General features: G+C 39.1%; 1 protein-coding gene across 2 annotated transcripts in view; it reads right to left on the reverse strand.

Moving 5' to 3' along the window:
- Positions 1 to 26,798, reverse strand: part of NLK (nemo like kinase) — a 46,871-nt gene that overhangs the window by 2,633 nt on the left and 17,440 nt on the right. For both annotated transcript variants that reach the window (XM_068655999.1, XM_068656000.1), the window contains exons 3-10: positions 20,468 to 20,597; positions 18,758 to 18,813; positions 11,576 to 11,682; positions 10,371 to 10,456; positions 9,225 to 9,434; positions 6,265 to 6,366; positions 2,246 to 2,332; positions 313 to 511 (exon numbers count right to left, since the gene is read on the reverse strand). In XM_068655999.1, coding sequence (XP_068512100.1) covers positions 313 to 511; positions 2,246 to 2,332; positions 6,265 to 6,366; positions 9,225 to 9,434; positions 10,371 to 10,456; positions 11,576 to 11,682; positions 18,758 to 18,813; positions 20,468 to 20,597 — 977 coding nt within the window. The remainder of the gene's footprint in view (positions 1 to 312; positions 512 to 2,245; positions 2,333 to 6,264; positions 6,367 to 9,224; positions 9,435 to 10,370; positions 10,457 to 11,575; positions 11,683 to 18,757; positions 18,814 to 20,467; positions 20,598 to 26,798) is intronic.

Consider the following 26,798-nt stretch of genomic DNA (forward strand, 5'->3'; position numbering starts at 1 on the left):
TCCAGTTTACCTAGCTCTAATCTGATAGCATACCTCTTACCAGGAATTCACACAGAACTTTATGTGCACACTGAAATAAACGCATACAAAATAAAACTGTCAGTCAATACTCTAGTACTGAATTGATGATAACCAGTTACAGATTAAATCCCAATTCAAATTATTTCCATCATCTGTTCCAGAAAAGTACCAGAAAGGAAAAAAAAGACACCTTGCATTGTATATGCATCCAGATTGCATATCCTAACTATGTACTACTGAAGGATGGAGCAGGAGGATAAAAGCATATGCAAAGATTTAACTACTACTCACCTTTAACCTGACGAACAGAACTGAGGTTCTTTTCAAAAGTGTCATCAAATTTGGGATTAGTGATGGGTTCAAAATCACTAGTATAAACTCTTCCAGTAGATGTGGAAAAACAGCATTTGCACATACAAGTGTGGTATCGCAACCGCCCTTCATCGAGATATGGGTGAGCTAAGGCATCCTTAGCAGATATTCTTTTGGACTGGAACAATGCATTTAAAGAAATTAAAAAAAAAAAAAAGTTAGTGTATCTCCTGAGGTATTGAAACAGTGTAAAGACTCAATGTTGTTTTATAAACCCCAGATGATGGTGAAAGTCTAGTTGATGTCAGGAAAAGTTCTAGCTTTGCAAACACTCTGCCACTAGGGGGAACAATTTACTTAAAAACAAGCAGCATCGCTAAGATGACATTGACCTTTCCGTACCAGAGCTAATGATAGAAAATGCTGCTAAAGATGATTTCTATAAATAATTTTTTCAATAATTACTTTTTCCATATAACCTTAAAGTTAGGACTCTTGCAATAAATCAAAAATAAAACCCATATTTATTTTTTGTAATGCTAGCAAATACAGCATTTTGTAAGTCCATATTCTGCAAAACATTTTAATGTGCCCCTAAGTACATATTGAAAGTAAAACAAATTTAAGCATTACTGAGGCCAGTATAATTCAGCATATGGCACCCAGAGTTCTTAGAAATCCCTTCCGTGTCATGTTTCAGAAAACAAGTGGCGAAGGAAGAGAAGGGAGGAAGGCAGTCTGAGTAAGGGATTAAATTACAGTCTATTTTCACATTAATGTGACTTTTTTGTGCCTAACCCGAGTACTCAGGCTCTAAGTGTCCAACACCAAAAAGGAGAACATTCAATTTTAAAGAACTGCAGACATCACTGCTATTGCATTTTTAAGGTGTAATGAAATCCATTGTTATGAACAGATTAAAAAAAAAAAAAAAAAAAGGAAAAAAAGTTACTTGCTCAAAAATACAAAGCAAAAACAGTGGCAAAGCTTGAACTAGAACCCAAGTGTCCCAATTCCCTGGACATTTTTTAGATAAAATTAAAATCAACTCTTCTAGAGGATTATCCGTGTTCTTCAAAAACCAAAAACATTTATTCATTCATTGAAATGTGATTTGGGAATAAACAGTGTTCTGAATGTTGGGGGAGATAGAAAGGAAAAAAAAATTACATATAAGTTATGTTATAACATGTCTGTGTTTTTGTCCAGTAAAGCTATCTTAAGACTTTTTTTTTATTTATTATTATTTTTTATTCAAGAGGTACCGTACTGCCTTCTGAAAACTTTACCAGTTACAAGCTTTGTCCTTTGCTGTTCGGTCAGTTTTCTATTTTTCATTTAAAATTTCAGGGATTTTCCTGAATAACTAAGGTCACCTGATTCAGATATCAGATTTTCCTGTAACTTTTTTTTTTTTTTTTTTTTTTTACAGTAAGCTCAAAGAGATGAGATCTAATAAATCCAAAGCAGCAAATTTCTATTAGAAAAACAGATGCTCAGTGGAAAAAAAGATCCTGCTTTGTGACTGTGTCACAGAAGGAATTTTTTGTGTGTTGCAAGACCATGAACACCCACGTGTCTCTAATTAGAACTGCATCAAAGTATCTGATGTTCTGCTACCTACACCTAGCTAGGAAAAGATAGCATGATTCATGAACACCCTCATCTCTCTCACTCCATCAGAGCTTTCTTCAAAAGACAGATTTTAATTGTGAAATACCCATTCCAGGGGGAAATTAGTCGACCAATTACAAGATGATACTTTTATGTCTTTTACAGAACCAGAAGTTCTGAAATGCAATCTAGAAGAAAGTCAGTTAAAGCAACTCTTTACTAACAATATTCATATACATAGCAGACAACCAAAATTTTTAAAATAAAATGTATTCAAATTATTTTAAAGCATACTTACTGGATCGAAGACCAACATTCTGCAAAGGAGATGAACTGCTTCATGAGTAGCTTGACTGGAAAGTGTATATAGGACAGGAAGGGATGGCTGTAAGGGAATAAGTTGAGATGTTAACCCTGGACACGTCCATATTTCAACCACCACATTTATCAGAGAATAGTTGCTGCTTTGACCACAATACAAACCTACAAGGTACAAGTTTTTTTCTCTCAAACAAACAAATTTGGTAATACCAATAGCTGCCCAATGCTAACAGTAATTCCTCAGCTACAAGACAAACTAATTTTTATTCTCGGTGAACTACTGCTGTAACTGATGCTGAAAAAGTTTTAAGCAATTTTCTAAGACCATTGTAAAAGAGTAACCACCAAATTTTGTAGTGCTTTCTTAAATTATAACCACAAAAACATGGCAAGATGGAATCAGAAGTCATCCATGTATAGTCTTACACTTTAATCAGCACATCTCAGTGCTTTTACTGGGAAGGTTACCGTCATTTCCACTTTACATCCAAGGCATGTGGCAGACCAATTCCATAACGCAGTGCTCCCAGTCCCCAAATACATGTATTCATGCACATTATGCCATTTTTCGCCTAGCACTTCTGAAGCCTCTTGAAGGATTGTCTTTAACTTTCACATGTTATAAAACCACCGCCTGCCTAGTTCTTAAATATTTATTTTCAACATTTAGTGCAAATGCAGAGTCCTTTTTCTAGGGGAGATATTTCTTTCTCTCTGTAAACACTACTTGAAGCTGTGCTGCTGAGAGGTTTGATTGCCCACGTCATTTCCAGTATTTCATTGTTCTGATCTCAATGACTGCCAAATGATGGATTATTTTGCTTTTCTTTACGCAGCCAATCCATATCTAACTGACAGTGTCATCTACTGCAATTAAAATGACCTTCAGTCATCCAGCGCTTTGTGCAGAAAGAAGCAGGCCAGCTCCCCAGGTCTGAAGGGAAGGGAAAAGGGGTTCAGCGCACAGTGCCTCGGGGTTCCAGAGGCTGCAGGAACGCGGGAGGCGATGTGCAGCAGCCAGACACCGGCCACATCAGCACCGCAGACCCATTCCCTGCTGTACCTCCTCAGCTTCTCCATGCACACAGAAGCGCGTCAGCCTGTCCCTTCTGAACGTTTCCAGCTTTAGTTGAGGGTGCAAAACCCTTGCGGCACAAATGCCCAAGTTAGAGCAGATTTTAGCTACATCCAGCGCTGTCGGGACTGCAAGGACACAACCTGCCTTCCAGCTGCGGGCCTGGGGCAAGCTCCGAGCCCCTCAGCAGGGCTCACTGCCAGGCTGCCGCGAGGACCAGGCCGACTGCTCCTCCCCTCTCAGCAAGGGCCCCGCTGGTTCGACAGGCAGGTAATATCTTAGCAAGGTTTTACCTGACATAGGAGGTTGCCATTTGACAACTTTCACATATTCTCTAGTACAAGACTCTGAAATTGACTCTGAAACTGAACGTTAACACAAAGACAGCAACATGCAAAGACAACCCACGCCAATCCCTAACACGTGGGAAGAAGTAACTGCTTGAAGATGCCCAGAGTGAGAAAGAATCAACAATAAAAACTTTACCGTTATATGCCATTCATTTGAAAGCATCAGCTACAGCAGGGACTCTCTGGGTTGAGCTTCCAAGATATTTTTTTTTTAAAGCCACAACTATGGCATTTGCCAAAACCAAGCACCGTATTTTTCTGCTTCATTTCCATTATTCATATTCCCAAATCAATGCACAGAAAACATAACACACAAAAAATAAAAAAGTTTCCTAAAAAATTCTACGTAAATTAAATTTGATTAACAGAAAATAAAGTTTTAATTCTTTCACACTATAATCTTGTTGAATTTGCATCAATAATTCAGTTGAAAAAGCTTTCACTACCTCATAAAGGGTGCATTAAGGCCAGTGCTTTTGGTCACTGCAGTAGAGTGCACTACAGTAAGTCTTCAAAGTAAATGAAGTGTCGCTAAACAACTGCGCAGAGTGAAAAAGCAGTACTGGGGTAGGGGGAGAGTCTCAATTTTCACACTTAGAAGAAAATGAGAACAGAACCCTGCCAGAAACAAAACCAAAAACCCAACCAAGCAAAACCCTGCCCCTTGGATTTAGGCCAGCCACTACTCCAAAGAAAATTCCTACCATGGAGTCTGTTACTGTTCAAGCCCCAAAATTCTTAAAATTTATCCCCAAACTCCTAAAAATTCTTTTTTTTTTTCTTTTTTTTTTTTTCCCCCTTTTGAAAAGGAAATAAACCAATGCGCATACACACAACCACCCCCACATACACCTTGGTTCTCCTCCCATGAAAACTGAAATAGCATTCACACCAGCAAGTGAATGATTAATTGCAGTTGAGGTGGGGGCAGAATACACCAGCCTACGGACAGAAATGACTACAGCATTCTGTAAAAAATTATAACGTCAACTGAAAGCTAGCTGGTGTACTTACGGGGCAATATTCACTGCCAAACTTAGACCATGTATTACAGCTGCGTGGATCTGTAGAGGACAACTACTGCACTTTGGAAGTGTCAAGTGATTATCAGATCATCAGAATTTAAAAAGAACACATTCCATAAAGTATTTGGATGTATTCATATACTGTTATATAAAGTGCAGTGGATGTATTTCTCCCAGTTCCAGGTACTATCAATTTTTTATATATTTTTTAAACAACTCAAATATTGAAAGTGCAAGACTATACAGGCTTAAAACTTAGAACTCTTCCAGCATGTGACAGCAAAAACAGTTAGATTTGATTAGCTTTAATACCGGCAGAGAAAGTCTTAAGGAAATCCTCCCATTATTAATGTTAAAAGAAAAAAATTCATAAAATAGAATACAGACCACAATGTAGTGAATCAAGATTGCCTAGGAGGCAGAACTCCCACATTAATAATACAGCAGAATATATATTCAATGCTCATTTCTATGGTAACTTCCATTGCGGTGAGTAGACATTTGAGAAATTGCTTCAACATGGAGAAAATAAATATGCAAACTTTCCTGGAAAGATCTCATGTATTAACATGTACAGGTTACTCATTTTGTTAATTTTTACTATCTAACAATCACATAAATGGCTAAACTGGGTGGACATACTGCTTTATTACTGAACTAAGCATTCCTGCCTAAGCAGTTCTTTGTGTCTATTAACAGCACGTTTCATTTGCTCTTTTTATTGGCCAGTCAGTATAATGATACCATCCCATTTTTTTCCTGTTGTTTTTTTGTTTGTTTGTTTGTTGTTGGGTTTGTGTGTGTTGTTTTGTGTTTTTTTTTTTTTAATTAAGTTCTACATCAGTTATGTTGAATGTTGTATCTCAGTTTTCAATATGTTGTTAAATCTTTCACAAACAGCACAGTTCACCCAACAGATGTCTGGGGGACCCTTGGTGATGAGTTACTGGCCTATTCTGTTACAGATCTGGATAATGGGCGATTTACACTTCTAACACTCTTGCTCCTGTCAGTAGAGGAGTCCCTTTGGGGCTTTCTGAACTATTGTGCCAGTTTTAATTTATGTCTCTTGCCAACATTATCACTTATATTTAACATCTTCATTTGAAAAAGCTATGAAAACACTGCCTCTTCAAAAAATGGGGAGATGGTCGCTTGTATCAGCAAGTCAAGCAATACGTACAAGACAAAAGCCAGAAATGCACTTTACTAGTGGAAAAAAAAAACATCTTGCCTGAATTGGAGTTTGAGTAACTCACTATTAAGTAGTGCCACTGCAACAACACAACCACCTTTGGAAAACTTAACTCAGTTTACAGGCAGAGACAACTCTGAGATCAGAGATCCAAGCCAAGTATTTACAAACATACATGCCATGCCATGCCAACCACCTTTTTTCCTCCCCAGCCTGGGAATACAATCAAGATGTAAAACACAGTGACAATGCAGCAATAGCATCCTGCACAGAGGAAATCCTACGCTGTGAAGGCTAAGTGAAGGATAGTCTAGACCCAGTGCTAAGAAGGCCAGTAATCTCCAGCAGTACCTGTTTATGAGGACCCCTGAGTATGTGTGCCTTGGCGCCTTCACAAGCTGTCCTCATCGCTTCCAGTGATGGTGTTCCCAACAGGTCAGTGATCAAATCCAACTGCAGGTACAGAACACAGAAATTTGAGATCTTTGACACTTATTAATATCTTTCACTATGATAGAAGATTCTTAATCTAGAATAACTTAAAGTTTGAATCAATTTGAAACACTATTTTACAGATAGCAAACAAAAGAAGATTAACCTATACATTTAGTAGACAGCAAATGCAAACACTTGTAGCTTCACTGAAAAAAAAAATTTAAAGTTTGGAAGCTTTATTTTGTTTACTGGTATTTCTTTATATCACGAAAAAAACTGAGAAGTACTGTTAATGATGTGTTATTCACTCTAAAAACCAAACATTCTCAACTGAACATCAGCATTGCATACCAAGATACCACACAAAGTTATCCCGAACCAGGTCAACTTCTACTTTACACAAATATTTTGCACTTTTCACAAAATATCAACACAAATAATTCCATAGAAGATGAAAAAAAAAAAAACCCTCAGAACTACAGTACAAATGCCTTATACAAAAAAATCCAACATATGGGGAAAATAAGTAAAACAAGCAAACAAACCGTATCTATCTATCTATATCCATCCAGCACCAGAGGAAAGAAAAGGAGTGGTGCTGGCTGTAAGGAACATAAAAACTACCTAAAAAAGAACTAAGATGATGCTCTGCTTAAAACTGCTATCAGCTTTAAATGAAATGACATTTCATTCACCTTTTTAATTTTTAAAAGCAGCAGACAAGCATTCACCTTACTTCTGCAAAAGTATGTGCATATGCTCCTATACTGAATAAAAAAAGTCAACCCCGCAGGAGTCAAACAAACAAAACAAAAAACTCCTGCCAGTGGTGAGCTCAGCTCCCTGGCTCCAAGTGTTCCCTCGTGACCACATCTACTCATGCTAACGAGCAACTGCCTACCTCTCCTCTGAGAATAAACCCATTATCATCATTACACAGCCCTTGTATGCATGAAAATAACTCATTGACTGTTGGTCTCAACTTGTGAAATGTGACTACTGTCTACACACCAACCATGTTACTCTTCCCTTGGTGTGAGCAGAAACCCTAGAGGTTGCAGGGGGCCTCGAGGTACGTGCAACTTCCTAACCCTGTACTGACCACGTCCTCGCTGCGGCTATCATTGCTTCACAGAGGAGTGACAGCAAAATACCTACATTTGTAAGGAGAGGGAAAACTAGAGAGAAAAAAAAAATCCTAGACCTTGACGTTTTTCGATGTGGGAAAAATATGATTTTGTAATACACACATGGAACAGATACCATAAAAACCTGGTATATTCACAAAACGTTAGTAGTAGTTATACCAGCATACCAGGGAATGTGGACTGCACAAACACCTGTATTTTTCAGCCAACTACTCCTGAAGTATGCAGCAATGATGTTAATGTATGTTTATATCTATAGATACAGATATAACTATAAATACACACACTTCATTCTATTGATTACAAAAAGAAAAAAAAAACACACTGAAAAAAATCATAATGATCTCCTGGAGGCTCATGTGAATGGCTATTTTTAAGGATAAATGCTAACTATTCTAAATAGCATTGATAAAAAGCAAAAATAGGAGGTGCTAGATAATCAGAAACATTTTCAAATATGGTATTCCCTAATTCTCATGGTAGTTTATCTCATGTCTTATATTTTTGTAAGAAAACCCATAATATTCTTATCCACAGTTAGCTATTGTAACTTGAGTAAGTAACCTAGATATATTCATTTATTTCAATATTCTACTATCCAAACTTTAAAATACCAAAATTACCACTTCCAGTCTGCTTTTGTAATGCAAAGCTTTATTAACTTGATCACAGTTAGAAACTGCAGCACAGTCAGTTTTAAAACTCTTGCCTTACTTCTACCAGGAAAACTTAGTAACACTACTATGGTGCCAATGGTAAGAACCACTGGACGTGACACAGTATTGAAAAAATATATATATGCACTATGCAAAAACATTGTAAATATACAAATGTTTAAAATAGCACATCAGTGTGAATAATGTCTTTCAAACCCATGAGAATACTTCATGCATAAACAAACAAGAAAAGTATAGGGTTTGGAATGTCCCTTTTAACAAAAAGTTTGGAATGTGTTTTTATTTCTTGCCAGTCAATGTAAGTCATCTCACAATTTTGCTGCTACGTAGTTTCTAATCTACTGATGAATACTAAGAACATGAAACATTTTTATGACAGCACATCTTGTTCCTGCTCTTAGATAAATGAATAAAAGCATCCATCCCTAATACCTTACTGCAGACATCACTGTGGATCTACTTTAAAAATAACACTTCAAGAACAGTAGAGATACAGGCATGCTGCATTAGTTTGCTTACTGCTGGAGCGTTGATGACTTATTCCAGAAAATTGAATGATTTTACACCTAGCAGTAGCTATATAAGATGAAGAAAATGCTGAACATCTCCTTACATACTTGACCACTACTACAACGAAGTAGTCTGAGCAAAACTACCTCCTGGTGCGTTTTGAATAGTTCAAGTGCCAATACTGTATCTTCAGTGATAGATTGATAGAAACGTGTTACTTTTTCATATTAGTTGTTACGAAAACCTTGATGCCAGTTACATCACCTTTACCATATCTCTACTACAGTAGACTTCAGTAATGCAGCAGATTCCAGGGGAATATAACTAATAATATAACTAATACACATTTCAAAAGCTAATGTTAATAACCACTTTTAATACTGTCTAGAAGCTATCATTTCAGTGTTTCAAAGTAGTTTTTTTTTGTTTTTTTTCTGTGTGTAAACCAAGCAAAATAAAAGCAAGTTTGAAATACAAAATGCATCAGTAATAGACTCCACAAAGTTATGCAGTAGATTTTTAAAGGGAAATTTAATTATACCTGCTGAATGGGACTCTGTGCCTGAAACAATATTCTTCGCCCAAGTAATTCTGCAAAGATACAGCCTACAGACCAGATGTCAATAGCATTGCTGTAGTGACGGCTGCCCATCAGGATTTCTGGAGCTCGATAATACTGAGTGACAACTTCCTGAGTCATGTGACGAGATTCATCTAATTCTTCCACCCTGGCCAATCCAAAATCACAAATCTAAATTGAGAAGGTAAATAAAAAAATTAAAATAACCAAAACACTTAATGCATTTCAAATAGGTAACCTTGTGGTAACGAAGTAGGAAATTCCAAGCCAGCATTTAAATAAATCAGATAATCTGTTGTAACTGCATAAGCAAAGGGAAAAGGGAATAGGAAGAAATTATACTACTTTGTTCCACATCCATTTATACTTTCTATAATTTATTTGAAATCACAGTATATTTTTATTTGGCATTACAATATTCATAATCTAAAGGAGTACAAAAAGTTGCAGTAAAAATAATTACATTGGCAACCTCTTGGGTTCAGACTATTTCATCCCAAAGCAGATTTCATTTGTTCATGATATGCCTCAAACAGTTACAGAAAGATTCAACCTTCTCTCACTTTGGCTACCTCTGAGGATATTTTTTTAATTTCCTTAACCAGAAGGGTTAAGAAAACAGACCAAAATTTTCACAATTTAGAATGCTTAGCAAATCAATGTAAACAAAACTTAATTTATTGGTATTTGGCATCACTATTCAACATGTCTCAGCCCTCCAAAGTTTCGTATACCCAAGAAGACAATGGAAGAATCTCGAGCATACTGAATTGCCTTTATAATTAGCACGCTGAACACTAACACGTATCTGTAGAAACTGCCTGCCTTTCTAAACTGCTGAGGGCATGAGATATCCCACTCAAGTCAGACAAAAGAATTGTGTCTGCTTTGCTTTCATAGATTTGGGGAGAGGTAGAGAGAAAAGGGAAATGGAAGACGTTCATTTCATTTATATTTATTTTTAATTATCTGTAGTTTTTTTTTCTTTTACAATGACTTTACAGGAAAAGTGTTGATATTAAATGGTTTTGTTTAAAAAATTAAACACATCTGACTGATAACGAACAGCATACACATATGCACATTTTCAATAAATTTAAGTAGCACCTTAAGAACACAGTTGCTGTTCACAAGTAGGTTCCCTGGTTTAATGTCTCGATGTAAAATGCCAGCAGAATGTAGGTATTTCAGACCTGAAATATTAAACGAAAATAAAATAAGTACCTCCTCTTCCTTTTCAAAAAAAGTTTAAGGCTGACAACACTTTCCTGAAAGGTCCTGCAACTCCGGATGAGCAAAGACTTCCCCATTGACTCATCTTAATGCAATTCTCACTTCAATTATCTAGTGCATATTTGACCTCTCAATGAACGTAAAAAACTTTTGGAGTACACAAACCAGCCCCAGAGAGTGATTTAAGCAGTCTTTTTTGTCTTCCCCCAAAACAAAACCGAACCTAAACATGACCTCTCTGGTTATGACATGGATACTGTGGTAATCACAACCCTGGAATACCGACACGGCTCTTACTGCTCTTTCCCAGTAACAATTTTAATTTCTGCAGCACTAAAATTTGACTTAAAAGTTTCCTAGTTAAGAGCAGCACTTCAGAAGTAAACTCAGATTAAATCCAAGCTAATCTGCGTCATCTATATGCTAAGTGAGCATATAGATATAGAGCAAATAAATTATAGCATTAAACTGGGCAACACAGCTCTCAGGTCAAATGCAAAATGAAGGAGAAGTCAAATAATTCTTGAAGAAACTTCAACTGACAATTTTGCATTGACATCTGGATAACAAATAAGAGTTTTGAGCATTCCCCCAGCCATCATAAACCAAGTAATCACACAGGCACAAATGCCTTTTGTCCTTTAGGTGGGTAAATCTTTTCTCTAGCACAACAGGTACTATCAGTAGCCTATATCCACCGGATATCATTCAGATTCCTTTGCTCTGCTCTTTACAAATGTACTACCAGATAAAACTGGCTGCTTACTCTGAGCTTACTCCAGTGAAACTATGCAAATAAAGCCAATGGAAATGCAATTGGACTGCCAATAATCAGATGTTCAAAAGGCAAGCAAAATAATCTAATTTCTTGGATAGAAGTTTCCAAATAAACTAAAAAAGAATAGTTAGTCCTTGCTTAATTCATAATATGAAATTTTAAAAAAAAAAAAAAAAGGTCAAGTTTCCATAGGAAACTTATTCGAGATGAGGACAACTTAAAAACAAACATTAAGAAACAGAGAAAGAAATATAACAGTACTACATAACTTACATTCATTTTCAAAGAAAAAAAAAATTACCTCTTAAAATCTGGTAAAGAAAAACTTTGACATGATCCGAGCTGAGTGGCTGAGGAGAGACGATAATCTTATGGAGGTCACTCTGCATCAATTCAGTGACAACATATCTTCAATTTATTAGTTAAGGCAAAAGCAGAAAGTCCAGCATGTAATCTCTTGAAACATTTACTCTAAATTAGGAATTCGAGCTCTTACAGGTCAGAGCTATAGAGTAACACAGAATAAAGCTTCTTTAGGAAACAGAGGTCAGTCTCCGAACTCTTAAAAGAATGAAAATAAATAATAGGTTGTGAAAGAGAAAATATTATTCAATAAAATACCATTTGCATTAAGGTAGTTGTTACAAAATGATCCGCAAGTCCAATCACGACTCAGAAAACAAAATAAAATTCTTAATATAATTAATGACATGTCGAAATTTTAATTTTCCCTTATAATCCGTAAACCACAAATTACAAGCAACAGAAGTAGCACCGTCAGAGTGGACATATATCAACATGACACGTGCAGGCCTGTGAAAACCTGTCAGCAGAAGTTCTTTGCAGGCTGCTGCATGTCCAGTTCCGCAGACTGTTAGAAGCACACACACCTCCCCAAATCCGCCCAGTATCTGCTATTTCACCTTCACAAGCATCACGTACACACGCATCCAAATCCCAGCCATAAAACCTCTTCTGAGTTATAACATGAGAAGAGAAAACTAAGACCAACAAAAATATTTTCTGTCTGAAGGAAAAACAAAAAAACAGACAGAGCCCACCAGCTGAGGTGCCCGCAGACATGGCCATAGCTGGGCCCTCTGACAATTTACAGAAACAGCTGAAGGTACAAAGAGATACAAAATGCTGTGGCTTATCCTGAGGTGAGGTGTAGATTAAGAAGGGCATTAAGTTTATTCAGGAGACACTGAAAATACTAAAAATAAAATGTTTCAAAAATGGAGGAACATGGAAGACACAAGGAGCATATCTTAACCCACAAAATCAATACCACTGGGCCAATTTCCTGAACGTGTTACAGTAATAAACACTTGCAAAAGTTCAAAGCAAAACCACAGCACCTCAACTTCCAGGAAGAACTCAACTTGCAACACTGAGAATTTTGAAAACACTTATTTCAACTTTTACATCAAATAGGCTGGGTAAGATGAGTAAGAAGTATTTCTGCTTTAAAAGTTACCTTTAGCAGTCCCAATTGAGACAAAAAAGAACATCTCTGGTATTACATTCACAGCTGCAGAAGGTAAAGCTCGGCTGCCAAACGTTAATTAGCTCCTACTTGCAGCACCACAAACACCTCACAGGCTGCTGCCCTGAGCACGGAGCCGCACCAAGCCCTGCGACGTTCGAGGCAGACAGAAGCGAGGCGCAGAGGTGGCACACGCTGCCAAGGTCGTGCAAAAGATCAAGGAGAGTTAGAAATAAAGCTCCGTCTCCTGGGCCCCAGCCTCATCGCTCCCCTGGTGCACCGGGTTCACTCGCAGCTCAAGGCAGAGCGGCAGGCAGCAGGCTCAGCCTTCCACAAGCACAAAGGGATCGCCTGAAGGAATCAGGAACACCCCAGTCACCCTCCTCACACCTGTATTCACACGTTGGCCTACTGCTCTACAGAAGGGAACAGGGTTTGCTTTACGTGAGCAAGTCGCAGCCTTGGGTGCTACCTGTCCTACAGATCGGCTGTGCAGAAGCTCCGGTGACTGCACGACCTCGCAAGGGCATTTGTGAGTGTGCCCTGGCCTCCTCTCTGACACCGACGGAAGGGAACTAGGTCAGCCCCGAGGCTTGGGTTTGGTTTTGCTTTTAAATCTCACCATATCCTGCAGGAGCCTTATCAGTTGGTTCAATGCTCTTCATAACCAGCTCTGTTACATATCACGCCTGAAATACAATAGCAAACCCTGACTTCTGTTGAGATATTTATCTCTGGGTAACACAGTAAGCAAGTCAGCGTCAGCAGAAACTTCTACTTCTTCTTCCCATTATCTGCAATTAATCAGCGCAGGTTAAACCGCACTTACAACCATCTAGAGAAAACTTAAACTTTCTTTCACCTTCTGTTTTTCAACTTTTTTGTTTTTCAACTTTCTGCCTAATCAATGTTCTCTTTCCATCTGTTGCTCTGCATAACCTACCTGATTTAAAAAAACAACAGCCAAATTGCTCACCTGTCACTAGCACACCACACAAAAATTCATTTTAGAAAATAAATCTCGCCAACTTTCTGACCTGAAATCCCAATTACAACTGCATTCCAAAAAAAGTTATTAACATTACTTCATAAAGAAAAAACTAACCCTGTAGCGCCGTAGTTTCTAGTCCTCTAATTTTTCTTCTCCATTTGCAAAGGCCCTCTTAAATATTTATACCAGCCTTTTTAAATTTGATGCTTTACCTTATGGCTGCAATACATCTTTGCATTTCATTTTTAATGTAAAGTATTAAAAAAATCCAAAAGCATTACTCTGCATTTTATTATGATAAGATTTCTGTTTTGCTACACCACAAATCCTCCTAAATCTCAATCCTGAGCATAATGTCTCCCAGATGTCTCAACTAGTTGCCATGCCAACTAAAGCAGCTTAAATTAAATGAGGGCCTGAAATGGCACCTGCACCACTCCAGGTCTGCCGCGCATTAAATAAAGCTCTCTTGACAGGGGCTCAGAGGTGCCATTAACTTGAACAGCAGCTATCTGATTATTGTCTCTAGATAATTTAATGAGGGTCTCTAAACAAGAGCAAAAGCAACACTTGCTTGATGTTCCTGCCTTTTATAAATGTGGCAGCTTCTTAAACAGCTGGTGCCCAAGTGGGTCAATGACTTTACTCCGGCCACTACTATAAATGTTTAACAAAAACAAACTGCACAAGCCCTGGGGGATTTCTGTCAACTACTCAGACAGGTATCTGCACGTTTTTTCTTTTTTTTTTTTCTTTTTTTTTTTTTTTAACACACACAGTATGCTGGCTATGAGGTGGTCACTGGAGCTGTAACACGCAGCTAAGCTGAACATCAGTACCAGATAAAAATTGCAACTGACAGCAGTAATTAGTTAAGTAGCTGTACAAAATTAGAACTACAAATGTACCAATTCGCTTCAGAATAATTACCAAGGCAAATGCACAGCACAGAAAAACGTCACTTACTCTGGGAGACTGCTGAGTTTGTAAATTTTACACAGTGACAAGCAAATTTTAACAAAGAATAGAGTACTGTGATGCAATATTCTCGTAATGACTCAGATTCTTCTTCACTATGTCTCCGCATACTACAAAATTTAATTTTACAAATATTCTTTCCTGGGATGAGGCCAGCATTTTGTGAACAAGTTCTGGGGTAGGTGGATTAGCAGGATGCCACCGGTGGAGGGGAGGTGTGTATCTGCAGGACACTAAGAAAGAGTTGGAAAAAAAGAAATCCTCAAGAAACATGCTTTCTTTTTAAAAAACAAATATTTCTAACATATTTCAAGATTTTCTATAAAATGTGGACACAGGAATCACTCCTATTTTAGTAGGTTATAATTATTTTTACATTTGGATCATATCAAGCTTTGTTTCTGATGCCATCTCTGCTCTCTTCTAACTCTCTGCACACCTTACAGCCTCTTCATAGAGAAAGTTCTGTAACATCTTCATTTCATATCAATGTCCAAATCACACCCCCGCAAAAAGATCTGTTTCATTTAAAAAACAGCATAAGAATTACTAAAAGTTAATTAATCTAATGCTTATCTAAATTAATTTTATGTTTAAAATATATTTTCCTCTCTACAGAAAATTCCTACTGGCAGTGTGTTTGCTATGGAGTCACCTCTAATTATGCGAGGTAGAAATGGCAATCTGTGACACATGTCAAAGACTACAGATGAGCAATAGCACAAGGATTTTGGAAGGACGTGGTTTTGGAGGCTGAAAAAGCACCCCCCACCCCCACCAAATCAATCAATCAATCAATGAATTAAAAGGTCAGTTCTTAATACGAGGAAGAAAACACTAGAACTGTCTGAATCTTACTTCTGCGTGAGGTCAGGGCTTTAAGCTCTTGCCAATTTCCTGATACAGAGAAAATTCAGCCTTTCAACCTAATTCAGCCAGGGCACAATGAGAGGAGCATCATCTTCGTGTCCTCCCTCCTGCAGCCCAGGGTACAGGTGGCTCATGCTGAGCTTCTCATCAACTTGCACTCCCGACTCCCTCTCCTCAGGGTTGCTATCAAAAATGTTAAATAGTGCTAGTCCCAGTTTACTACTATTACTAATAATTTATTCTACAAATATCTTTTAAACAGATTTAAAAAGATGCAACACCAAATATTGGTGCACACAGTGAAGAGTTCCTACTCAAAGTTAGCAGCTTAAAACCTTCTCTCAGATTGTCATTTCAGGTTTTTCAAAAACCAAGTCATAATCCCTAAGATAGAAATTAAGACAAGTTATTGAGTACCTACAAAAGGTTTAAAATTAACAAGACAGAGAGGGGAAATATCAGTCTATTTTTACTGAGTCATTGACAGCCAGACACATCCTGCTAGCAGATTCTGCTTGAAAGATAACTGTTAACAATACCTGATATTCAACTTGAAAACCTCTCCGGTATTTTCCCATGAGTACACAATCTTCTCAATAGAAATAATTTCACATTGATGCATTCAAGGGAAAATCACTGTAATACCAGTATACTTAGATTCAGTAAGTTCCATGAGTAGTTCGTTCTCTTATTAAACGATAATTACACGGAGCAGACAGCTCTCGGTTGAACTAACAGCCTATTCTCTTTTTTTTATAAAACAAAACAAAACACAAGTCTGTAGTGTCAGCTGGTAATGCTGTACAGCTTTTCAAGCTGGCCTTTAGATATACTTTCACCGTAAGAAGGGACCTTGAACTAATGTCACCCTGCAGAGCCAGCTTCTAATCAATTAAATCCCTCCTGCAGAAGTCTGTCTGGTGCTCATGCATACTTCTGCCCAACTGAAGACAAAATTTTGGGGGATATGCTTGCACGTAGATAGAGCTGACTCCTAGAATTACATTCTCAGTTCCAAGCAATATTATCCAACTGGATACCGCAAATACTACAATAAAGGTATTACAACTTTACTGCTGAATAAGGTGAAATTTTAAACCCCTGCAAGAGCTGCTCTTGTTACAGAGCATAGAGCCATTTTGGTTGACGGTTCATTTGGACAGACATTTGGACTCTCCGATGCAGTTTACTGGTATGACAACACATTTTTTTCATTACCTGTATAACGAATGTCAAGCTATTCTGTTCACATAATTTTCCATTGAGAATCTAAAAATCTAAGTCACAATTCTTCCTGATCCACCCAGAATATAAACTGTTATGTTACCAGCTGCAAAATGGCAACCTGTAGCCTTCTACAGAATATACTAATCCTCTTAATCCTTGAAGCCCTTGTTCGATTTGCTTGTGTGGAACTTGCTGCAATGACATTTTAGAAAGCTACTCACCAAACAAGAAGGCAGCCCGTTCTAAGGATACTGGGAAAGACCAGGGAGCAGGAGCACACTGTACGTGGTATCCCAGCAGTGTTATCATCATCCCTTTCACTGGCCGGATGAACAGTATTTACTCCATAAGAAGTAAGGAAATAGTTCTGGCACCTCTTAACATGACCAACGGGAAGGAATTGCTCCACACCTTCTCTTTTACTAGCATTAAAATCTTTCCAAGTCAATATGCAAGACTGACAAAAGTTGCATCTTTTCAACTAGTTCTAATATTCACTTTAACGGAAAAAGTTTTCTGTTGTGAAAGTGGAGCATCATGGAACTAGTGGATCAAAAAAAAATAAAAATATTCCAGGCCAGGTCCCCCAGATATGGACTACAGTTACCTAATCTTCTTAATACGAATCTGAAGCAAGTCTGTATGCTACAGTAAGCAGAAGCACATACAATTAAAAATGTGCACTGAAATTGAAACACCTATACATTCATTTTTCTTGTGAATTTAACAATCCTAAGTGTACTTACTGCAATTACTGCAACAGAAAGGAGAAAGATGATTACAGAACAAAGCTTTTTGTAACCAATATTAGAGTCAGGAAATTCAACAAATAATAAAAAGAACACAGGCCCATAACATACTAGTTGGAATGACTTAAAAATCAGTTAACCGTGAAAGAAACTACCATTTCTGGTTTTATATACAAAACTTGGCAGTAGCTAAGCTTATCCCAGGGCAGACAAACCTTAGTATGATTCCTGATCTGTAGCTAGTGAAGTCTGCAGGGAAGAACAGAATCACTCCAATTTTATATCAATAATGATACATATATGTTCTAAATCAATCTCACAATACTTCAATATTCCTAGACACTTTCTGTACCACAACAATCTGTACATAATTCACTGCATTAATTTCTAGCGATGTAACAGGCTAATTACTAACACAATCTGCTCTGAGTCCCAGAACTTCTCTTCCACGAGTCAGTACGAGCGTTATCCAGCTTAACGAATCACTTAACTCCTCAGGATTTTACAACGCAGAAATTCCCAGCCCCAAAACAGTTTACCCAAAGGAAACAAAAGCAAAGCAAAACATTGAAAAAGGAAACAAAGCAAAGCAAAACATTCTCATGTCATGTCATGACGAACAAACAATCTAACTTTTAACATGGTTACCCACAGACAGCACATAACTTCGTACCAGTGACACATCCAACAGCACACACTCTGTGAGATTTGTCTTCTTAATCAAGATAGGAGCTGAACAAAGAAAGCCACAACCCAACTAATCTGCTGAAGCATCCCCAAAAAGTCATGATTTCAAAGCATGTGTGACAGCAGTGCTTTCTGAAAGCACCAGAAAGTATTTTAAGGTACTGATAGGAAGATAATTACTAGATATAGTTTTCAGATAAATATTTTGGAGGATTCACAATTGGTAGCAGCAGTATACGCTGGTAAATGTCACAATGCACTGCATTTACTGGCTCATATATATTGAGAGTTTCATGTTCCAGCGCTTCTCCAATGCTAACATTAATCAAGATTTCTTAAAAGTAGATTCCCTTCTTCTAACAGAACTGTTCAGATACAGGCTCAAGGTTTTTGTACTTCCATTAGACAGGTTCCGCCAGCTACTTGCAGTTTCTAAGCTAATGAAGATTACACCTACCTCAATTAGGAAGCTCTATTTTATATTTAGGATACATTTCTTCAAAATAGTCAATGTGTGGAGGCTGGAGTATGTCGAGGGCTGAGAGTACCTAGGAAACACCACACAAGATCAAGACCTACCCCAGTCAAACAAAAAAAATATCCCTTTCAAAAAGACAGTCAGACTGCACCTTTCTTTTAGAACACATTTTATGTTACTCCACACTGACAGACCAATATTCTATCTCAGTGGTGTGTGAGTTTCATAGCCCATCTAGTCAGACTTTTTGTTCTGTACATTCATGTCTCTGTTTCCTTTCCTTCCCCCCCTCCTCCTTTGTTTTTAATTTAAGAAAAAAAATCCAGCTGTTCTGGTATTAGTTTGTAAGCACAAGTTAATCTATCCACTATATTTTTTTAATCTCAAAAATATATAACCATAAAATATTGGAAAGAAGTAATTCTAACAGAGAAATGCAGAAGAAAAAGATACTACACTTTTTTGTCATTCATCTTCAACTGTTCTTTGATACACTGCTTCCATGTAGGAATTAACAAAAAGCATGTTCACATACTGAATCAGAAGCTCAGACCTAAGTTCTCTGTGAAGGGCAAAAAGGCAGAAAAGCAGCAGCACAAAATTTACATCCTCTCACAGGAAAAAAATACTACCTGCATGTAGTCTTTTAGGTCATGTCCTATGCATATCATTTGGGTGAAGTTCACAGACTTCAGTGGTTATCAAGCATGAATTTTGACTGCTTACACAGATGTTTTTATTCAATTTTAGTCCCCAGTAAAAACTCCCCCATAATAAAAATCCTGGTAAGAAGCAGTTGAAGATCCCAGTTCAAAAGAAGTCCTGTCCCAGAACATCTCCCAGGGACGGGCGATACCGTGGAGGAGGAACTCCTTGCAATCTGGCACTAGCTCACGAGCCAGTCCATCTCTTTTGCATCCCCACTAACAACACTTATCTGAATCCAGGGCTTAGTCATAAATAAAATCTTTCTTGGAATATGATACCCTCAGGTAAAAAAAAATAAATAAAAAGAGCTATTTTGCGAAAGGAGGACAGGCAGTGAAATGAAGTTCTAAAACAGATTCCCACTTCCTGAGCCAGCTCCAGCAGGAGACAGTGCTCCCAAGATGCTTGTTACTGCGCACCAAAGGGAGAGGTTACCACATCCACTGTTGCTGCTGTGGAGCAGTTACTGAAAATGCTTTTTTAATTCACTTCAGACACAACCATAAGGGAAATTCAAATCATTTTTAAATGGTTTAACTTAATCTAGCTGATTTAACCTAAAGAAGATTTAGGAGTGCTTGCACAGCCACTCTGCTAGAAGAACTAAGAGCACAATAAACTCTGACAAAGGGGAGAGGAAGATGGAGTGAGAAACAGCTTGGAAGCAAAAGCGTTTCCAGCTGGCATAGCTTTGTGCAGATCGAAATTTATCTAGAGCCTAAAATAAAATTAGGTTGAAGTGTATTGCCTATTTATAACCATTTTGGAGGAAAAGTGCAAGTACCCCTAGATTCTCGACAATCAAGTTTTTAATTTTTTACGGTGTTTACAACAGTAGCATCTGAGTTTCCAGGAAATCTGGTGAATATAAAATTAAAGAACTTTTAAAGCATGTTAGATATGCTATAACTTAAAATAATATTAATAAAAAACCTTCAGCTACAGCTAGCACCATTTTACAATTAGGCTTTATAATATACTTCAAAGTTACTTTGAAATATGTTAAAACTACTTACATTGTCATGCTTAAAAAAACACAACATCTTCAACTCCCGGAAGACCCTTTTACAAGAGACCAAATTTTGGAAGACGTTGGGCATCTTTTTGAGTGCAACTCTCTTTCCATCTCGTGGATCTGTTACTGACCTACAGAATAAAAGATTCAGAACATCACATACGACTGTTAGTCAACTTCTCTACATCACAAAAGAATATTTTAGCGTTCTTATCATTGTCAACTTAGACAGTGAGTCAAAACAATGCAATATATATTGTAGAGGGGAAAAAAGTATTAAGCAATGGTGCTGTGCACCGTATTTTAGACTGTATAAAATATAGCATGATCATTCTTTGATTAGAGTACATATACACATAGGCAGGCAAGCTTAGGTACTTCTAAGTGGCTCGACACACCCCCATCCCTGCGTATGCTGCCTGCCACTGGCATACACTGCAGCTGGAGATCAACAGCTCGAGCCAAGGGGCAGATGTGACCACAAACATCTTCATCTCCCAAGGCAAACCTTATTACGAGTAAAACATGTCTGAGCTACAGAGATTTGATTTTGTCTGGACTACTGCTTTCTTCTTCCTCCCAAAACAGGGTGAAAATTTTAATAACCCATTTCAGATGGCACAATGGCAAGTATAAGGCTATTGCTTGATCCATCCCTAAATCACTTTGCATCTGGAGATGCAACAGCACATGGACTCTGAAGTTTCCACAAGTGTAAGGTGGGCATGACACCTGTCTTTTTCCCAAAGAGCTTATGGGATGTAAGTATAGTAGTTCAGGAATTATAAGGTGCTTTGCACATGGCAAGTGTTTTAATTTAAACTAATTAGATACTGAAAATAGAATTTTATAATGAGAACCAAAGAACTAGAGCAAGGAGATTATGGTGCCTCAACTCCCTATCACTGTGTTTAAGGTGAGGTTGCATGAATCTCACTACAGAACAGGGTTTCTAGATCTCCAGTCATTTGAAACCTTTTTTTTTTTTTCCTGCTTATTTTTACCGGGATGGCCAAAATAACCTTCTTCTCAGCACACTCCTGTAACCATGTAAGAATCTACATCCAGCCATGGATCCTGATGACCACATTTGACCTTAAAAAGTTGCTTTTTCTGTCATGTGAACCTCATGCAGACATCACAGAAAGCTTTCTCTTTTGTCCCAGCTCTCTGCTGTTTTAAGCACTTAAATACAAAATGAGAATTGGCTAAACAAAGAGTTCCTATCTCCAAGCAGCACCTCTGTCTTCAAAATACACACCAATAAAGTCCAAAACATTGGAAGCAGCCCCTGGCACCACTGTTTGGGAGTCATTGGGGAGCTATCCCAGCACACTCAGCTACACCGCTTCCAGAACAGCCACTATTTATTTACACTTTAAATAGGGGAGAATAACTTGGGAAAATTGATGCCAGACTATTTCTATGTTGGGAAACACAAAGCTGAAAATAATCGGAAAAAGTCTTTAAATTCACAGCCTGCTTCCTATGTTGTGCAGGAACTTTGCCTCTTGCCTCTGGCAAGAAAGGAAATGAAAAGTAGAAAAGCTACAGAAAATCCACTGCTAGCACAAGTCGGCACTCACCACTGGTCATACTAAGAAAACCCTCCCTCACACCGTGTAGGAACTTCATCCACCGATTACGGTGAACCTGAGCAAGCCCACGTGCAAGGCCCAATCCTGTTCATCGGGTGTAGGGGACATTTCAGGCTGGACTGTGGCTTTGGGATTACAGCAGAGGCAGGTTCTGAATGCCACCCCGCAGGGCTGCTGCGAAGCGGTGGCTCACAGCTTCACAGAGACTGATCCCAGCACGAGCTGAGAGCTCCCACTGCTCACAAGGTCAAGCACCACTGATCAGCTAATTACTGGGGGCCTCGCTTTCAGAGGCAGCCTTTCTGGCCCACCCCGCCTTTCTAAAAGCTAAAAAAAATAAAATAAAAAAATATCCAAGCACCAGTTCTCTAACCTGTATAAGAAAACTTAAAAGCTGATTCCTGGGCATTAAATGGATATATTCTTGCTCCAATAAAAAAGGAGTAAAATTACATTAGGAAAGATCTGCAGTGATTGTGCTACAAATGCTCCCGAACCGCTAATTTTTTCCTTTGGAGTTCCGACACCTGCTGAGTGCTGCACACACACAAGACTCTGCCATCAGGAGATCTGCAGGGCTAGGGAAGAAATTCCCGAGTGGATCACAAGGCTGAAAAGCTTCAGTAAGACACAGAGGCAGGAGCTGAGCCCTTAGGCAATTTGAACATATCTTTTGATGTATCTGACAAATGGCCGCTAATATTTGGGCAGTCCACAAGCACCCTCCTCAGCTGTGTTATATTCAACAGCACAGGTAAAGCTACAGTTCATCTGCTGTCCTGGCTATGAAAATTATCCAACTGAAAACTGTCACAGTAATATTTCGTAGTAGTTTTATACTGTGCTATATTAGAGCATGCTAAGAACATACTCTGTAACTACTTTTGAATAAGGGGAAGAAAATGACAATGTGTGGTTTAGTTTCATTATTTTTCATTAGAAAACACAAGTATTCTAAAGCATAACTATAAAAAACAAAATCTGTAGATGAGCAGTAAACAAATCAGCTTCTCTAGAACAGTTTCAGTTTAAGACAGAGGAAAACAATGCTTGCCAGATAAAACCCTCAGAAAGATACAAGAAAAGCAAATGTGCTAATAGAAGCTGAAATGGGCTGTGGGGAAGCCATCAGAAGTCACCGAGAAGTACTTTCTGAGGCTAACAACGACCAAAACACCTACTGACAAAAGGCACCAGGGACAACTCTGCACTGCTGGGCTGGCAGCGCTTGCATTGCAGCAGTGTCAGCCGTCAGGTGCTGTTATCACTGGTAGCCCGAAGGGATTTCGGACAGAACGCACCGCGGGACAAAAAAGCAGCCCCACTACGGCTACACACGGAGGATTTTGAGCCATGTTTGGGTCTCACACTTGCAGCAGCACCAGGAAGAAGCCATGGGAATTACAGCAGGCGACAGAGCTGTTTCTGAAATGCAACCTGTCAGTAGGCAGGATGAAACCGATCTGCTGGGAGAGGAATAAATACCAAAGCAAGTTTCCACTTGCTTGCCAGCTCATTCCTAACTGAGCGAGGGGGAGCGCTCATCTGTGCTGATGGGCATCCTGCTCTGCCCGTGACCTCGCGGGCTGCACGCTCACCAGCAGCACAGCTCTGTGATCCCCAGGGGTTACTTCTACCAGCCACCCTTTAACCACATTTCCTCTCAGAAACTTCTTATCTGCCTTCTTCCAGGCCCTGTGAGAACAAAGATTGTCCCACGGTGTGACAAGAACGCCACAGCAGTGGCACTGACCACCCATGCACCTGGTTTCAAATCCGCGCTGTATCTTGGTCGTGTTTTAAGGTAAAAACTCACCAAGTAGCGTTTGGTGCTATTCATGCAAAGACCAGCCATGCCTGTGGCTGGTAACTCTATAACTCTAATGAAGTGGAATGGCAGCGCAGGAATTTCACAGCACGTTGTGTTTGTGCCCGCTGCACGCGGGGCAGCAGCTGCTGCCGCTCCGCACGAGCAGCCCCAGCGCAGGAGATGAGTGCAGGGCGGCTCACAGAGGGATGCTGCCAGGGCTCTGCTGCTGAGCTGGGCTGCTCCGCTCCTGCAGCACAACGTGGCCATCCCACCTCCAGCAGCCAACAAACCTCTGCTGCCAGCTAGCCACCAGCTCGGCCAGCTCCATCAAAGCGCCTGTCCTCATGACGGGTGACTTTTCAAGCCAAACTTCACATGTTGCAAAAACTGGTGCATGTGAATAGCCTTTTCCTAACGCACCTGTTGTAGGCTGTGATAAAGGAAGGAGATAAACGGGGTTGCCGGTGCGTATGTATTTGAGGCTAGTTTCTTTTTTCTTTTAAATAACCCGCTTCCACAACCTAGTAATGATCACCTGCAGCACCCCCCAGGAAAGCAGCTCCTCAGCCTCTTCCCCTCAGCTGCAACCTGATGCCAGCTGCTCTCACACCCCTCACCCCGGCTTGGGAGCTCTGCGCCACTCACAGCAGCTGTACTTCAAGGGGCAGCACAAAACCAACAACCGGAGTTATGGAGATCAGAAACGTCAGGACTGCGTTCCAAAGAGGAAAAAATAAAGAAAGAAACCTCTGAAAAACTGGTATTTACATCCAATAAAGATGCTGAAAATGTTGCTTTTTGCTTGTATACAGTACCTACTTCGGTACTAGTAAAATAATTATTTATAGCAATAAGCTATCAGGTCACGTATCCCCAAGAGGAACTAGAAAAGCATGAAAATCTCCTAGGAGCTAATTGAGAGAACAACTAGAAAGGCAGCTTTGCTTACTGCTGTTCTCTGAAGAACACATTTCAATTCCCTCCTCTGCTTTGTTAGGATATTACACCCTAGGTGAATCCAGCAGTGAAGTGAACAGCAGGCAGGGAACCTGTCCATCACTCAGCACAGTCAATGGGGCGCTCCTGCAAGCTACTACTGACGTCTGCAAAGGCTCCTCTTATTAAGCATCAGCTGTGGCTGGGGATAAAGAGATGAGAGTCTAAGACTTAAACCCAAAATAACAAGAAGTGCTATATAGGCGTGGGGCAAAAACTGAAGTCATAAATATAATCTGGAGGGAAAAAAAGTCAAGGAAGATCTGGTTCAGCTTTCATCACGCCTTTGAGGATTCTGTCATTCCTGGTGATGCTGTGAGAACACCCAGCTCTTTAGGAATTTTTTATTATACTGCACAAACCATGGCAAAAAAGCTCTGTTAAACCGAGTCAAACATTTTGCTTTCAGAGCAGTTACAAGTCCTTCAGGGCATCTCCCGCTGGCTCTGGGCAGCAGCCCAGCTACTGGCCATGCTCACACAGCTCCGACCGCTGCCCCCGCTCCGCTTCACCGGCACGGCAGTGGAAGGACAGGAAGCTGCAAAAACTGTCAAACCACACATTTGGTAACATTCAGAAAGGTTTCTTGCAAGATCAAGATGCTCTCTCTCTATTACCTTACCGGTTCGTTAGTACACAGGAGTGCTGTCCCCAGTGCAAACACTAATTTCCACTTCCACTAATTGGCTTTGTGATTCAGCCACTTAAAAATGGTGAGCAACCACAACTATTTGTTGTAGCACTACCATCTACTGCTACAGGTAATACCAAGACTACTACAGCCAAAATCTTACAGAAAGGTATTTCTCTTTTCTTGTCTTCCCAATGTATTTGATACCATGCTGTTTCTCTGAGCAGCTTGCTTGCTCTGTAACATCAGTTTGATCAGTTCTGCCTTTTTATAAACATGACAGAAATTATCCCCCTGGCCAAAAAGGGGGAAGAGAAACACAAACACGAAAGGAGTACAAAGATGAGGATACAGGTGAGCATTACAAAACTATTTGTCTTACTTTAGGAAACATCAAGGTATAATCCATGATCCCTTAAAATATTTCCCTTAGACAGGCAACCTGCCATATTTAGTATAATGAAACAACTGATTGCAATCATTGGCAAAAAAAAATCAATAGTTTTGCTGAGTTCAACAAAATAAGCTTTTCTCAAGCATAGACTTTAAGGTTATAAAAGTTCTTAAAACAACACTAACTTTGAGCATTCACATAAACCAATACACAGCAGAATATGTCCACTTACACTGTAGCACAAAACCGCACAACAGTATTATTACAATGTTCTTTACAATTGTCAGCTTTCAGTTTGTACTGTTCGTATCCACAGCTAAAGCTTCCAAAGCTGGGTTAGGTGCAGCACCAAACCAGGCCCTCAGCCGTGCTGCAAGGCTGTGGACAGCACCAGGAACAAGGACAGCACCTCCTGAGTTACAGCCCGGAGCTGAAGGGGCACTCTTCTCTCCAATAAGAAACCTTTTTTTTGCTGATCGTAAGTAATGCACATGTATATGTCTTACTATATTTAAGAACTACATAAAAAGTAAAAATCTGACATAAAAGGTACTAAGAAAACAGACACTCCACACAAATTGTAGCTGCTATTTACGTTATAGGCTACTTGCTCCAGAAATCGTACAATTTCATTAGGAACAGAGCACAACCCAGAGCTCTACCTGCCAAAGCCAATGCGTATCGAACAGAATTCTTGCAGGCATTTGGCCTTTTCAGTTACCCTTTGTAAGTCTTTAGCAACTCTCCGCCTTGTTGCTGGCAACTTTTCAAGGTAGAGATTATGCCAACTGTAACTTCTCCTCTCCAAATCCAGGTCAACACATACGCACTGCTCCGTAGCTTCAACTGCTAGAAAAACAAGTCTGTGACTGCTGCATGGCAATTATTACACAGCAACAAGAT

This window comes from Anas acuta, chromosome 19 (assembly GCF_963932015.1).
Source record: "Anas acuta chromosome 19, bAnaAcu1.1, whole genome shotgun sequence".
NCBI lineage: Eukaryota > Metazoa > Chordata > Aves > Anseriformes > Anatidae > Anas > Anas acuta.